The 15,943-nt window shown below is 47.1% G+C and overlaps 1 protein-coding gene across 1 annotated transcript in view; it reads right to left on the bottom strand.

Moving 5' to 3' along the window:
• CLIC3 (CLIC family member 3) overlaps nucleotides 1-15,943 on the bottom strand; it is an 85,758-nt gene that overhangs the window by 6,621 nt on the left and 63,194 nt on the right. Inside the window, exons 2-4 of the mRNA XM_086921160.1 lie at nucleotides 3,147-3,256; nucleotides 2,061-2,186; nucleotides 1,718-1,824 (exon numbers count right to left, since the gene is read on the bottom strand). Coding sequence (XP_086777286.1) covers nucleotides 1,718-1,824; nucleotides 2,061-2,186; nucleotides 3,147-3,256 — 343 coding nt within the window. The remainder of the gene's footprint in view (nucleotides 1-1,717; nucleotides 1,825-2,060; nucleotides 2,187-3,146; nucleotides 3,257-15,943) is intronic.

The raw sequence follows: 15,943 nt of genomic DNA, 5'->3' as shown, positions 1-15,943 counted from the left end.
ATAAGAATGAATAACACAGATTGGTAGAAGGTGGATCTGACTATATCTGATTGATGTCCATGATGCGATCAACTGTTGGCCAGGCGACAGAACCTTATCGACTGATTTGTTAAAGAACATAGAGTGCAAAGATGTAAACAGCCCAATTCAATAGCCCACGGCCCTGTCAACGGCTATTAAAATTCACAGCTTTTGCAAAGACTACCCATAGAAATCAGACTGAGAGTCCTCACCCTGACATGCGTTGACTACTGTAACATCGTCTACTCTGGTCTCCCCAAGAAACTCATTGCCAGGCTCAAAAGTTTCCAAAACTAGGTAGCCTTAATATGTCTTAATGTCTGGAAGTGGGACTGCATCACATGCACACTCTTGAACCATCCACTGGCTACTTCTGAGTACTAGCATCAAATTCAAGCTTCTTACCAGAGAGCTTCGCTCAAGGTCTGCCCTTCAGTCGACCAATGAGCATTCCAGAGGATGGGACATGGTGGCAGAACTCTGTGTGTACAAGGACTATGAACTTGGAATGCCATTAGGCCACAAACTAAGATCTGTACTGAACCACTCACTCTTCAGGACACACCTGAACAATGACACCTTGAGACTAGCCTCCAGTGGGGGTCAAAATGGGATATGGTTGCACTGGAAAATATTGGACTTGTCTACTCATCCCAACCGACTGGACACTAACTTCCCCTACCAACAATGAAGCAATATTTATTTACCGGTCAGCTTTCTAAAATTATCGAAAAGCAACACATAGAACTACACAAAGTTGGTAATAAACAAATAAAGGGTCACGTTCAAGGAACCACCCGAAAGAAGGTAATTATCTGGTAGAAGTTACTTAAGTTGCTCTGTCAATAAGGAATCACATTGCTTATCAGTGTTCCAAAACTTGAGGTTGTAAATAGGAATTTCAGAATAAGCAATAGGCTGATGGTGCTGGATCTATAGAAGCCATGATGCCCAGATATGAGGATGGTCAGAGGCCATACCAGGTGGAATGATACCATGTTTGTGAGACCAAGACCACCCCACTGATGAACTTGTGACGTGTGTCGGAAAACTCACCTAATGTAAATTCTGTTTTTCATGACTTATACAGTGTAGAGCCAGAAGATCTAGCAATTTAAAGTGAGTATTTATAAGCTGTGGAAACGGGCAGCTCTTAGTATTGTAAAGAATGTGGAAGTCGTTCATTCTTTTACGTGCCAAGAGCTAATCTGTAAGCAGAGCAAAATGTAATGTTCAATCCGTACTGGATGAGAAAATCACTTGGAAATCGTCTCTAATATATGTATGCATCTTTTGTAATAGAATAATCTGAATCAATATTATATTGTACAAAAGTATTATGCAAAACATAAAATGAAAAACAAACTTTAAAGTCACCTATAGGCTTAAGAACCAAAAACAGTTATCTCTCTCATGGCCCTATATAACACTTGCAAACGATGCCTGGAAAAATGCAGAACAAGCATTCGTTTTGATTTAAAATCTGGGATGTGCATGGTGGTCCAGGGAAACAGTACTAACAGAACTCTACTGATGCAGCTACCTATCACAAAAATCGAATTTCTGAATATCTTCATCTACAAGCACCAAGATGCTTTCGTTTATGAAGGTACAACTGCGCTATCACTGGAAGCACCTTCTGGATATACGCGCCCCACCTAAGACAGAGATGCTTATTTTGGGGTTCTGCACTTACCCTCTTCTCTCTGTGGAATGCAGTTTTTGATGTAAGCAGAGAACTTCTGGAAGATGTCATCCCCGGCAGTGGAAGATGCCTTGTACCTGGGAGTCATGTTGGGGTAACTGTGAGAAAGGAATCATCTTTGTTAGTGCCAAGATGAATCTAATGGTAAGAAGCATCACATGTGAACATGTCAGTGTACACATCCAGTGCCCTCTCTTCTGGCTCAAACCAGACCATTGCCCTATTGATCCTCTTCAGGACCCCTTGGGTGGCTTAAAAGCATGACATTAATGGGGACTGATAAACTTTACATAAGCACCTTTTAACCCCATGTCCTATCCCTGATGCCCGTTACCTCGGTGGCCGAAGCTTCTCTTCCAAGAATTCCTCAATTTTGTTTGTGTCTGTTTTCACTTCTCCATTGTAAAGCAGAAATGGTGGCTGAGATCCTGGCGCCAGGTCCTTCAGCACGTCAGGACATCTGGGGTGGGGAAAAGAATTTTTGAAAAAAACATGAGACCAGCCATCACCTGAGAGTAGATTAAGGGGGAGCATGGTAGGCAGGATTTGGGTGGAGGAATGAGTGACACATGCATCTTTGGAACCATTAAGTATTTCCTCGGTACAAGAACCATCAACAAGGGTGAGTGTTATCCCCAAAATGTGTTATTTGAGAAGACTTAAAACTAAGGGGGATATTACCAAGGCGGGCGATAGGCAATTATCGCCAATTTAGCGGCCGTTTTCGGCCGCTAAGCGGTGATAATTCTATCGCCCTATTAGCAAGCTGTCGCTAACTGATGTTAACGACAGCTTTTAGGCAAAAGCGACCATTTTGGGGCCCGCATTGCATGTCAGTGATGTTAATCGCTAATGACATGCAAAGTGGACGTACCCAACCAGTTAGCGACTGAAAGCAGTCGCTAAAATCGCTATCGCCTATTAGCAAGGCAGGTGTAGCATTGGAAATATTTGCACTAAGCGCGAATATCTCCAAATACTAACACCTGCCCAGACCAGTTCTTAGCCATGTTATCCAATGGGAGGTGGATAACATGGCTAAGTGCATTTCGTTGCTAATGCATGAATATCGCTGTATTCTCAGCGATATTCAAGCATTTCAGCACAATGGAGAAAAACGTTGCTAATAGCATGTTTTCTCCGCTAACATACCCAGCGATAGGCAGCGATAAAAAAATAGTAGGTAAGCCTATTTAGCGATAAATATCGGTACTTGTGGTACTATGCCCCTAAGAGTTCCTGCAAGACCTGATCTCCTTGTTCAATTTTACAGAAAGACAAAAGTATTGGTAATACATTTGGAACTCAACGGAGTTCTGCGTGACTTCACTGATTGCATGCTACATTCATTCATTCAATGACCCCTGTCACCCTCATCAATATATTCAGACCTCCATGTTGTTGTCAATTCAAGACAGACCTTTTCATGTCCACGGTGGTGAGGGTGAATGGCACTCCTTTCATCATCAGGATCATAAAGAGGCGCTGGCAGAAGGGGCAGTTCCCGATGCTCTCGCCATCATCGCTGGCCTAAAGAAAGAGGACAGACATAGTCAACTTGTATGTCTCATGAGCCCATACTTGTATGACCAGTGGTCTCGCAATTTGCATTTTTCTATCTCTAGATTTATGTAGTGTTTGATCTTAACAATATATGTGTATTTGTAATGCACATGCTCACATTTTTTGGACTTCTTGAATAACAGATATAAATTGTTGCCCAACTCAATAATACTTATAGTTTCGATCTGCAAAGGATGAACGGCTAAGCGGACCCACCGGGATTCAAATTTATGACCATTAATTCAAACTCATATACCTGTAGTGGATGCATTATGTACTGTACCACCAGGCCAGACTCAGTGTAGTTAGTTGCAGTCCTCTGGTACTCACACGCTTCTACTTGTATGACTAATGGTGCATCATACAGGCTGCTGCTCTATTCCATCTACATATTTGTACCTGTGATGTTGTAATGTATTCGACTATTCAGATTATATCGCTCTCCACCCAAACGGCCTAGTGGCCAGAGCTGCTAAATTTGGAGCTGGGGAACCAGTTCGAGTCTCAGCGTGGGCTCAATCTCCCCGTGCCTACCAAAAATGAATGTGTTCTTGTGTAATGTAACTGGTGCTCATGTAAAGAGCTTCAATACCTTCGGGTCGAGTTCGCGCTCCATAAACCGGTAAAAAATAATAATAATAAAAAAATATATATATATATATATATATATATATATATATATATATATATATATATATATATATATATATATATATATATATATATATATATATATATCCTGCATCATTTAGGTTCTAGCACGCTCATATTGTTGTGCCTCTCATATTGCTACCCCCTGCTTATCATGGACATATTTCGAACTGCTAGATATGATTTGCTCTGTCATTACTATGAGACAAGACACCATTATCTCGTCTTTAGCTTGTTATGCTCTTGAACTGTACTCCTTTGCAATTCCCAAACCTTGTACAGTACCAATCCAGCCCAAACAAGCTTTATTCTTCATGTTAGTCATAAAAGCATCATGCAGAACATATCATAAAATACAGAATGTATATGGTTTAAAAACTAGTTCAAGAGCCTGTTTGATCAATATAGATTAGAAATATGAATAGCAAATACCATAAAAACAATTTAAACCCTTTTTTAAAAAGAAACAACAACCTTTTCTTAAATTCATTGTCATAAAAAATAATCCATCTAAATAGCTGAGACTACTGTCTACTTAGCATAGTAAATCATTATCTGCCCTCCTTGATACATGGGCAAAAGAGCAATTATAAACACTCCCATGTTATACCGCAAGTGAACAAGATCTTATGGCCCACGACCACCCCAAAAAGGTGTAATGCACCATTGCCCACCTAATGTGCCTCTCCACTGAACTGCCTAAAAACGCTGTACCGTAAATATTAATAGCTTTATTATGTCCCCAGTGAACTCATGGTTGACTCATTCCTGGCTGCCTCCCCTCCTCCCTATGTGTAGTTCTCGGAAACAATGTTGGGTGAAGTTCATGCTACATAAAATAACAAATAAAACAAAACGAACTGCTCTCCCGCAGGCCACTCCTACACTTCCAGGCATGCATGGTGCAGGGAAACAATGCTGGCAAGGCTGGGTGCACCGAGTCCATACAAGTGGCCGCAGCTCGGGATTCAACCATGTGATGAAAATGTCAAGTAGATCTTCGGAGACCAACCTTGTGGATTTTCTGAAAACAAAAAACCTGTATTTGGGTGACAAAGTTGTTTAACCCCTTAAGTGCTGCCGTCGGCCAACGGTCGTCGCAAGCACTACCATGCCAGTGCTGCGCACGACCGTTGACCGACGGGCCAGCATTCGTTCTTCGAACGTTCAGCACTGGGCGCTGAACGTTCGACGCTCCTATGAGGTTAAAAATGTTTGAGATTTTTTGCAGCGGAATTGTTTTTATTTACCTAAATGGTGAGCTAAACCTTGGGAATAAAGAGGTTTTTTTCTTTTTGGAAAATGTGAAATGAGTATTCAAGGAGGGACAAAATTATTGTGCTTCTATAGGTCATTTGAAGATGATAAATGAGCAATAATTCATGCAGAACTATGCATTTATTACTAGGGCTGCTACGCCTGTTATTGTATACTTTTATGGAGAAATTATTGGTAACATGTTTATGATTCTATTTCCCCACACTGCTCGCTCCATGTATATTCTCAGTTACAGTGTGTGATTGAAAGTCGAGCTGTAAAGGGGAAGATGGGAAATCAACTATTTATGAGTGCTACTTTAGAACTGTTTATACATACAGGGGTATATTCACAAGAACGCGTGATAACTACAGCAAGAGTAGCATAACACAAATTTCAACATCGCAGCCTATCGCGGGAAAATAACCCCGTCTCAACGTGGAATTCACAATGCGGCGGTAGCATGCGATAGACACCAGATAACACGTAAAATGCCCATGTGAAAATCAACGCCACGCCGCAAAAATGCGATACACGAACATAAAAAAACATGCGATAAGGCCAACCATGGTACAAAAAGTAGTGAAAACCAGCCACAGGCCTGGAAATCCCATGCGTCTGGCGGGACAATGCACCACAAAAACCACAGAAAAAATACACCAGAAACAAGCCAAAGCACGTAGCAACATGGATGCACCCTGACCCAGTGCAGAGACCAGCTTGAACCCCACAACCCCCACAGACTACCAGCAAGGAACAACGGGGTCGGGAAGGCCAAGGAAAAGAGGGAGAGGAAGACGGGGTACACACCGCAGGAAAACAAGACCAGCGCCATGGAGGTGACAGAACACTACCAGCAACTGACCCACTAGCAGACCACGTGGATATCAGTGGGAGTGCAGAGGAGGCCAATAGGCGCCGGCATGACGTGACTACCTAAGCCAGGCACCTACCCGCTGCCAACAGGAAGGCAGTAATGGCAACAGGAGGTGGCAGTCCAGCGCCACCGGAAGAGCTGGAGGAAACCCAGGCCACAGTCATCAGTGTTAAGACGGTGCAAGGAGTAGGGAGTACGGACACAGCTCGAGAGGAGCTGACACAACATCAACAGGGAGTGCAACGAATAGGGACTTTGGGGACGGGGGAGATGGGCACAATGGCATATATGCACAATGAGGTGTAGCACACTGCACACCCACAATCACCCAGGATCATGTCCCAGATCCCCTTGGCACAATGCAGCACACACACATAGCACGAACAGCACACCCACATTGACAACAAAGTGGAACAAAGCGCATAGCCAACACTTCAGAACAGAGGTCACAACTGGCTGTGCACATGCACAGAAACATGCCTACTACATCTGACAGAGCCGAAAACTGTGAAATGGAAATGTACGTGTACGACCTCACATCCGTCATGTAGTCCAAATGTACACTGTCCTGCAGAAGAATCCAGCACCCCCCAGCACCCCCCAAACAATCACAACATACATTGCCATTCAGTATGCATGCAAACTAGCACAATGCACCAACATATATGTCAACACAAAGTCAACACGCACCTCCCCTTCACATCGCATAGGGGCATACAACTCCTTCAGCAGAGCTTAGAATACAACACATCAGTGATGCCGGAGAGGACCACCACACAGTCGACACCGATGCCCTACAACAGCCCATGGATATCCCATGCAACCCCCCACCATGGCCAGGCCAGCCAAGCTACTCAGAGGAGAACATCAAGCCTGCAACAGACCACACAGCAGGAATGCACCCACAAGCACAGCTGGCGCACGACACTTCACCCACCCACACATGCCCTCCAATGCCATGTGTCAGCACGCCAAAAGGAGGTGGTCTAACAGGTGTTGGTGGGGGCCAAACCCATGGAATGCAATGCGAACCAGGACACATACGTAGGTGTCTATCACCCTTCAGGGACCACCCACACCCCACTAAGGAGACCCACCCTGCCATAGAGAAACATGCAGATGTACATTCACAGTACAGAACCACGCCCAGGGGCGCTCAAATAGCAGTCACAAACCCATGCTGGCTCTGCGTACGACAACCCTGGCCACTCCCCATACGAATTGAGTGGGTGACGACAAAGCTACATGCCCAAGCTCCAAACCGCTGCCTGCGGTGACATGTCTGCTTCCGATGTACACAGCACAATGTAATGTCGTAGGGCCCAGGGCCCTCATGCATACAACAAGACCACAGGGACACACGCAGATATCACAATGAGCTGGCTACAGGCACATGCACCCAGCCCCTTTATTGGCAGGGCCACATGTACAGTGCCGCCTGTGCCAGATGTGTGTGGGGTGAGTGTAAGCCATTCCTCATGGAATGTCTGCTGCTGGCAACCACTTGAACATTGGACACCAGTGCAACGGAAACAGAAAACACATGCATAACAGAGTCAACTGCTGAGCAACATGGTGTGGGCTGGAGAAAGTCCAGAGGAAAGCCAACATGCAAACAGAAGTTTTCCGTGAGATGCAGTGCATTGGGGTTGGAACACTAGAGATGAGCACGCTCATGTGAAGAAAAAGTCTCGGATCGTGTGCCTTAGATAAATTCTTGATGCAGATGCAGTGGGGTGTGTTAGACCTGCATCATCTTCCCCATCAGCATCTAAGGGCCCCGCACTGTTTGAGGTGACAGCTGCGCAACCGCTCCACAGCACAAAACACAATCAGCAACGGACAATGGCCTGCGGTGCACTAAGTGACTGGCACCTGGAGTGCAGAGCAGAGCGCTCCAGGTGCCAGTGACTCCGTGCACCGCAGGCCCATATCAGGCTGATATCAGGCCGATGATGGCATCCACGATAGGTCTGAGTGACTCCGTAAGTCTGTCAGGACCACCGTTTCAACTCTGGCAGATGGCGGTTGGAGGTGCTCCATTGGGTGGTGGCGTGTGCCTCCTGCAGTGATGCGATGTCTGGGCCGATCTGGACTCACTTTGTTGTGTGAGCCCTAGTGGGACACATTTGGGCCCGGAGGCTGCGTACAGCGCAAGGCCACAGAGAAATGGCGTTGATGACCCCAAGGCCTACGCTTCAGGGGCCATCCAATGTCTCTAGAGAAGGGGTCCCGTACTGGACCAGCACAGAGTTAGTGGCCCCGGATGCACTGTGGCTGGCACAGGCACCCAGCCACGGGACGGTGACCTGCTGTGCAGTCAGATGGGCCATGCAACCTGAGCGGGTCACCATCAATGTCTGAGGTGTATGTTGCAGAGGGTTGTGGGGGACAGTGGAAGGTGTCCTCCAGGGCATGACGCCAAAAGTTTTGATTTTATCCAGAAGCAGCAAATTGTGGGGTGGTAAGCGCATGCCTCGTTTTCATCACCAATTCGGTGTCAGCTACATGAGGATGAAAACTAGCCCCTAGTCCATTGACTCAGACGCCACCAATGTACGAACAGTGAGTGCCCATGAATGTCGGGGAACAGACTTAGTGGCATCGGGGCTAAAAGGGGAGGCAGTCTGCGATGATGCCGGTACACTGATATGATCTCCGCCATTGCTAAATCATGACTCTGTGACCTACTGGACCGCAGTGTAGGCCGGAGGCAGCGGTCAGCAGTCGCCCACAGCCATGTGTCGTTGGCTTGCGATGCACAGCGCTAGTGACACCAGGGCAGTTGTCGGTAGTGTACGAACACCTCCGTAACGATGATCCTTTTCTCTCCACTAAGATGCAAGGCGTCATCCTATTACACCTGTCCTTGCGTGCAAAGATATGCAATCTGCTTTTGCATACTCGATGTTCAGTTCCAAATGTGTGACTTACTTGAGCGCAGACTAGGCCGAGAGCAGTGTAGGCCAGAGGCAGCGGTCAGCACGGGCCATTCACCGAGTGTCGCCGGAATAGGTTGGTGGCCCCAACAGCCTGCGCAGTTCAGGTTCACTGGCACCACATGTTTGGTCACCTCCATGACTGTGACCGGGCTTTCATCCGGACTGAGCCGCATCTTCCTCTTACTCCTCTCCGTGCGACCACTGGTGTGGACTCTGCCATTCGTGATTCGCAAATAGGTGCTGGATGTAAGACGTACTGATCCGCAGGGTAGTCCTGGTCCCTCATCTATGTGTCGCCGGCTGGTGTTGAACAGGGGTTTTGGCAGCACGTGTCACTAGCTGGAGTTGAACAGGGTTTGTGGCAGCACGTGTCACCGGCTGGCGTTGAACAGGGTTTGTGGCAGCACGTGTCGCCGGCTGGCATTGAACAGGGTTAGTGGCACCACGTGTCGCAAGATGACCATATGGAACTATGCCTCACTGATCGGGAGGGGTGTGGTGAGGTGGCTGCTGGCCCGGATTTGGGGTCACTGCCAATCAGGAGCCAGGACACAGTTTCACACATGGGACCTACTGGAATGAAGAGGATGCTGGTGGAATATGTAAATGAGGAAGGAGTAATGTGGGCCAGCATTGGGGGGCCAGTATGGTCTGAGAGGCTGGCAGGGTCGTGGGCCTCCGGATTAGAGCTTACACAGGCACGTGGTGGGCCCTCCTTGACAACGCCGGTGTCAGCTGGTGATCAGTGTGGCCTGGCTGCGCAGGGTCGGGCCTGACGGGTTTGTGGTCCAGCAGGCCGGGGTACGGCAGGCGCACATGATTGCAGGCAACTCCACTAACAAGGACAGCGTCGGCCTCGTGGCGGGGTGGGAGGCATCGCCCTGGTAGAGACGTTGGGCTTTCCAGAAGAGGACCACGCCCAGGACTACGTGCTTTTTAATCACACCCCTACGCTGGCCTGGCGTACGTCGGCCCATCCCACTCTGCTCACGCTTACGGGGGGGGGGACGTAACTGGCAACATTTCCACGATGACCCCCACTTGCTGGGGTTACATGGTTGCGTCCACTGTCCACTACACTCCATACACCTGAGGTGTATGTTGCCGTGGATATGGGTGTGTTCTGCATACTGCAGTCTGTCCAGCACATCGCCGCCACTCTTGGCATTGTGTACTTTCCCAATCATGGTTCTACTGCATACTTCACACATGCCTGGTTGCCACCTCTCCCCACATTCTGCTATTGTGTGGCTGAGGTGCCATGCCATTGATTGGTCATGTTCACGGCTTGATCAGGTTACCATTGTAAGTTGTTCTATCGTGTCTAGTGGGTGGGCATTTTGTTGCGCATGTTGGTTGTGATTTTGTGACGTGTGCATTACCAGAGTGGTGGATTGCATGGTTGTGGAGTGGAGGTGAGGGGGTGTTAATTTGGAACTTGCCAAGGGGCAGTGCATTTCCCTTGGTGCCATCCTGGGAATGCTGGTTGCTAATAGACTGTAGGAGAGTGAAGGGATCATGCACACTCGCTGTGTATTTGGAGGCGACATTGGTGAAGTTCCCACAGTGTTCCGATGTTGCCTGCACATTGATGTGTGACGTGTGCTTCCTGTTGTGCTGATTGTGTGCTGTGTCACCAGGAGGCACAGGTGGGACATGTGTGCAATGAATTGCTCCCAACACGTGCGTGCATCCGGCTATGGCGTATGGTCCTTGCTTGGTGTCCAGCGGTTCCTGCGCATTGTGTTGGACGTATGGGGACAAGGGTGCCAGGGTGATGGTGATGTCCAGGACAGGTGTGGGGGACTTGGATGTGGGTGGCTTTGAGACTCCTCCAACTCTGGCGGGTGTTGGTTTGGGTGTGCCAGGGGCCAAAAGGTGCAGCACAGCCAGCAGCTTGGTGTGGGGTGGGATGTTGGTTGTCCGTTGTGTTGGTGCCGTTGGCTTTTTAGGCGATGATGGCCAGGATGCGTAGGATGGTTGTCCCTTTCAGCCTGTAGTGGACAGTGCCATTGTCAGATTTTGGGCCTGTGAGGCAGGTGCATTTCCTGGGGGCCGCTGTCTTTGTCTGCACTGCCTCTGTGGTGGTCCGGGGGTGATGTGCTGGGTGGGTGTTGTGGCCCACTTGGGTGTCTGGGCTGCATGATGAGTGGCTCCATGGCATCTGTTGTCCTACCGATGATGCCCTGGGCTGGGCTCCCTTTTGTGGTGCAGGCTGCTGTCTGACTTTACACCAGGTCGGAGCAGGTGTTAATTTCCTGCTGCTAACGCGCCTTATAGCATGTTTGGTGTTCTTATCGCAGATCTGGCTGGTCGTTGTGAATGTTGAGGTGTGGTGTTTTTTGCGGCTTTTTGCATGGGAACGCCTACTCTGAATCTCATTAGTGATAGTTGCGGAGGTCCTCTGTGGCGATGTTTTTTGCGGCTTCTATCGTGGGTTAACTGGTGCTGTGAGCTGTTAACACCAGCTTGTGAATGGGGAGGTAAATGTATCATGACTTTGGCTGCGATAAAGCACCATTAATTCGGCGATTTCTCCTTGTGAATATGCCCCACAATGTTTGTTTTAACCAAATGTATTTAAACAACGATGCTATAAAATTAACAATTTTGTGGGAACCCTTCCTCAAATTGTTGACCTCTGAATTCACAGAACTTACTTGCCCCAAATATCTGAGACTGCTGCGACTTGCGGACCCACCCAAACACACAGATTCAGGCAATCCCGCCCCACACTAGGGCTTCTTCGCTAGGGGTAATCCATCGTGAAAGCTATGGAACAACACAGGTATAAATCAACTAATAGCTGGAGGAGGGAAGAAGGGGGGCGGGTGAGGGGCCCGTTTTTCTGTTCCTATTCATTGTGTAGTTATGCCACAAGTGGCAGTCCCACTGATGGATTGCATTATGATGATCATGGCACATGTTGGCTTTGTATGTTGTTTTTTTTTCTTGTCTTGAAAACCAATAAAAGAGATTTAAACTTAAAATTAACAATCGGTAACTTTCTGCACAGAGCACCTTACATTTCATGTTTTTTTATAAACTGTATTCTGGCCCGAGACGTACCTTTTTAAAACCATTATTAAGATTTTAAATTGTATTAGAAAGTGCCAATCTGCGCTACGCCATCTACTTCTCTTAAACGACGAATGTATTTGTTTAATGATTTGTAGGTTTATTTCCACTGTTGTTCGGCTTCGTAACATTGTAAAAAAATTATTCCTGTGTTTTGATTTTGTCAAAGATAAATCTTGTTATGTGTATTCATGTAATTAAAATGTTTCTTATTGCTCTTTTATGGCTAAATTAGCCGAATAAAGATCTTTGACTGTCTGACGGACAATTCGATCATTTAAAAAATATGTCAGGGTGAACCTTCCATATGAATGTTCACTTATACCTCTGGGAAAGGCCAGCCGTAGAAGGCAAACTTTCATTTATTGAATTGTTTCATAGGTTTCCGTTCAAAATTGTGTGTAAACTTGCAACCTTTTGCTCAACTATTTGTATATTGTGCTGTAAAACGCACCATCTGACCCTTTTCAAAATGTCTTTGGGTGGTAACCCCACATCCTAAACCCTACCAGGCTGGGTTGAGCTATCTCATTTGGCTCAGTCTTGGCCATTCGGCACATGGATCAGAATGGGAAGGTGATTCTTTGTTATTGTCCTCGGAAACAAAAGTACTGGACACTACTGCAAGCTCACTGAACATCCTCTTCTATAAACTTTGACTTTCAGGAGATATTCAAGCAGAGGTATTCTTTTTCAAAAATATATACAATTTTATTTTAAGCAAAATAATATGCTTTGCAAATTTACACCACTTCTGAAAGGGTAGTTAGTTTGGAACTCTTCTATACTCAGCACGGGGGCAGTAGTGCATGTTCACCCCTCCCACGCTCATGACGAGCTCAGCTCATGACGAGCCACGGTTCTCATGTGCTCATGACGAGCTGAGCTCGTCATGACCGTTAGAACGCTGAGGCGCTGGGCTAATTCCCCTGCTGTGCTGGGCGTTCTAAGAAACGGGCGTGGTCATGACGAGCTGAGCTCGTCATGAGCCTTGGGGCGCTGTGTGCGCCCCCCCCCCCCCAGCACAGCGGGGGAATCGGCCTGCAGCCAAGGGGTTAAACCAATGCCAGAGTTACAGTGGCTGCTTATTGATAACTGGGTTTGATTCTCCAGGGGCAGATTTATCCAATGTTCATGCAGCGCGGCAAGCCACCTTGCTGAGCTGCGCTGCACGAAGGGAAAAGGGCAGGAACGCACTGTATTTAACATTATACAGCACATTCTTGTACTTTCCTTGCGCTGGTGCCCTTTTGGCTGCCTAGAGCCAGCACAGGCACCCTTGCGCTGTGGTGTAACAGTGCCTGCATTATAGGCACGATTGTTTTTGTGTAGGAAGGCGACCCTTCTTGCACAAAAACAATACTGAGAGGCATTTTCCTCTTTCTAAGTGTGCTGCAGAATTCCTCTGGGAAATATCCCATCTGAGATTACCGCAAGCTGCCTGGGCCCAGGTGCATCTCCAGATGACAAACTATTACGGAACTTACTGCAGGGACTCTGACTACCGTAGAGATGAAGCGAATCTCAGTTCAAAAACACGGCTGGCACAACTGCCTTGCAAAATGGGTCTGCACACCACAGAGGCAGGGAGTTTCTCTAACACTGACACGTACACACCATTATTGGAACTAGAACCTCATACAACACTGCACACCTCAGAGGAAGAGAACGTATCCAGCACTAACAATATGCAAACATCAGAGGTAGGGAGCTTCTCTGACACTAACAAACCATTCTGAGAATCGCTATCAAGCCATTCCTCTAACACACACCTCATGCAGTGTGGCTGCACACCTGAAGAGTAGGGAGCCTCGAACCACCTCCTCATGCAGTGTATCAGCACACCTCAGAGGTGGGGAGCTCCTCTATCAATAAACACAATACCTCGAACCAGCTCCTCATGCAGTGTGCCTGCACACCTCCGAGGTAGGGAGCTTCTAAATCACTAACAAACCATTCCTCGAACCAGCTCCTGCACACCTTAGAGTTAGGGCAGCTTCTCTGTCACTAACAAACAATTACTCAAAACAGAATCCCAATCAGTGTGCCTGCACTCCACAGAGGCGGGGAGCTCCTACTCACTAGCAAGCAATTCCTAGAGTGGGCGTCCAAGCCTGGGTTTGCTAGTGCAAGCATAGGTGCCTTTTCATGCTTGTGCAGTAGCGGCCGGCATGGATTGGGAGTGGCGGGGTGGGACAGGGGGAGGGGATGTAAAAATAAAAAGAAAAAAACATACCTTCTCGCCACTCTCCCATGTCGTGTCAGTCTCTCCTCTCTGGGGCCAGAACAGGAAGCAGCCAGGCTCCCTCCCCTAAGCTAATCACAACGCTGCAATGCAGTGTTGAGATGGTCAGAGCGCCATGGTTCGGCTCTCAGCCAGGGAATGGGGGCCTGGGCATATTCTCCATGCAGGCTGGGGGAACATCCTTTACAACGCAACTTTTACCACGCAGTGCCTTTACGACGCAACTTTTACAACGCAAACCATTACAACGCATTGCACTGGGGGGCGCTCTAGGATAGGGAATAGGTTTAATGTACTATCCAACACCTTCCCTACTATCCGCGGGGACTGGAGTTGGAATAGTAAATTAAACTATTCACTATCCAGCGCCCCAAAGCACTATGCGTTGTAAAGGCATGCGTTGTAAAAACCGCGTTGTAAAGGCATGCGTGGTAAAAGCATGCGTTGTAACGTCATACATCCTGCAGGCTGCAATGCAGCCTACATGGAGAATATGCAAAGTGTGCATGACTGTTTAGTCACCCTAAGAGGGCCGGCCAAACAGTCATGTGCACTTAGGAGTGGGCAAACCACTCCTCCCCTGCTCTGGGAGCAGAGCAACCCGCCCACCCTGCAAAGAAGCGCAGCAAACAAATACAATGATAACCTCAAGATATTATCATTGTATTTGTTCTTTCTTCCACTGCTTTGCAGCAGTGGGGCGACGCTCCTCCGCCTTAGTGGGTGTGGTCTGCGTATGCTAACCCCCAGCATCAGAACCTATTCCATGAGTTTGCACACTTCACAGACAGGAATTCCCTCTACAACTAGCAACAGCCTTTGTGTCTGCACACCTAAAAGGAGTTTAGTTCGGGCTAAGAATTGCAACACTGAAGCAAAGTGTATGTGCACCTAAGAAGAGGGCACCAATCTAACTTCCCACTCGCTCCACCAGAGCTAAATATTTAAAAAAATAGATATATTCCTTTGACTTTAAATTTGATAAATTATTATTCGGTATATAAAAATATAATCATGAAAAATAAAACAAGATGTAGAATAAAAATCACATAATAAAACAATGAGCAGCATATTAATAGTTGTCATATCACAGTAAAAACATGTCATGTGCCAATGACATAAAATCCATTTAAAAAATCTGCCTAGAGCAGGCACTACAGCCACAAACTTATCTAATAAAGAAAATATTAACAATTGAACTGTGTCCACTGGTTACACCATCCAAGCCCATATGCCAAATTTTCTCAGGAGTGTAAAAGGGCAGATATACGCACAGCAATTAAGTTCGCGGATGAATGGAAGGCCGTACATGTGCGCGGTCTTGCTTTAATATTGTGCATATTAAACACAATAGCAGATTTAGTACCCCCATCTCCCAGAGAAGTGCATTGCACAGATGTAAACACAAACAGGATAAAGTGCCTTGTGCGCAATACAATATGGTCCTTCCCAGATGTGCAGTGTTTACTACAGCAGATAGGGCAAAGGATGCTTATTTTCCCACTAACTTTCTCAGCCGAACAAAAGTGAATATGATATTGCCGGTTCTTTGGCTGTGTTCCCGACATTTAAGGGAGGACACGTGCCTGAATATAAACTGGGGG

The sequence above is a fragment of the Lissotriton vulgaris genome, chromosome 5, assembly GCF_964263255.1.
Source record: "Lissotriton vulgaris chromosome 5, aLisVul1.2, whole genome shotgun sequence".
Classification (NCBI taxonomy): domain Eukaryota; kingdom Metazoa; phylum Chordata; class Amphibia; order Caudata; family Salamandridae; genus Lissotriton; species Lissotriton vulgaris.
This window is presented reverse-complemented; position numbering and strand designations above follow the sequence as displayed.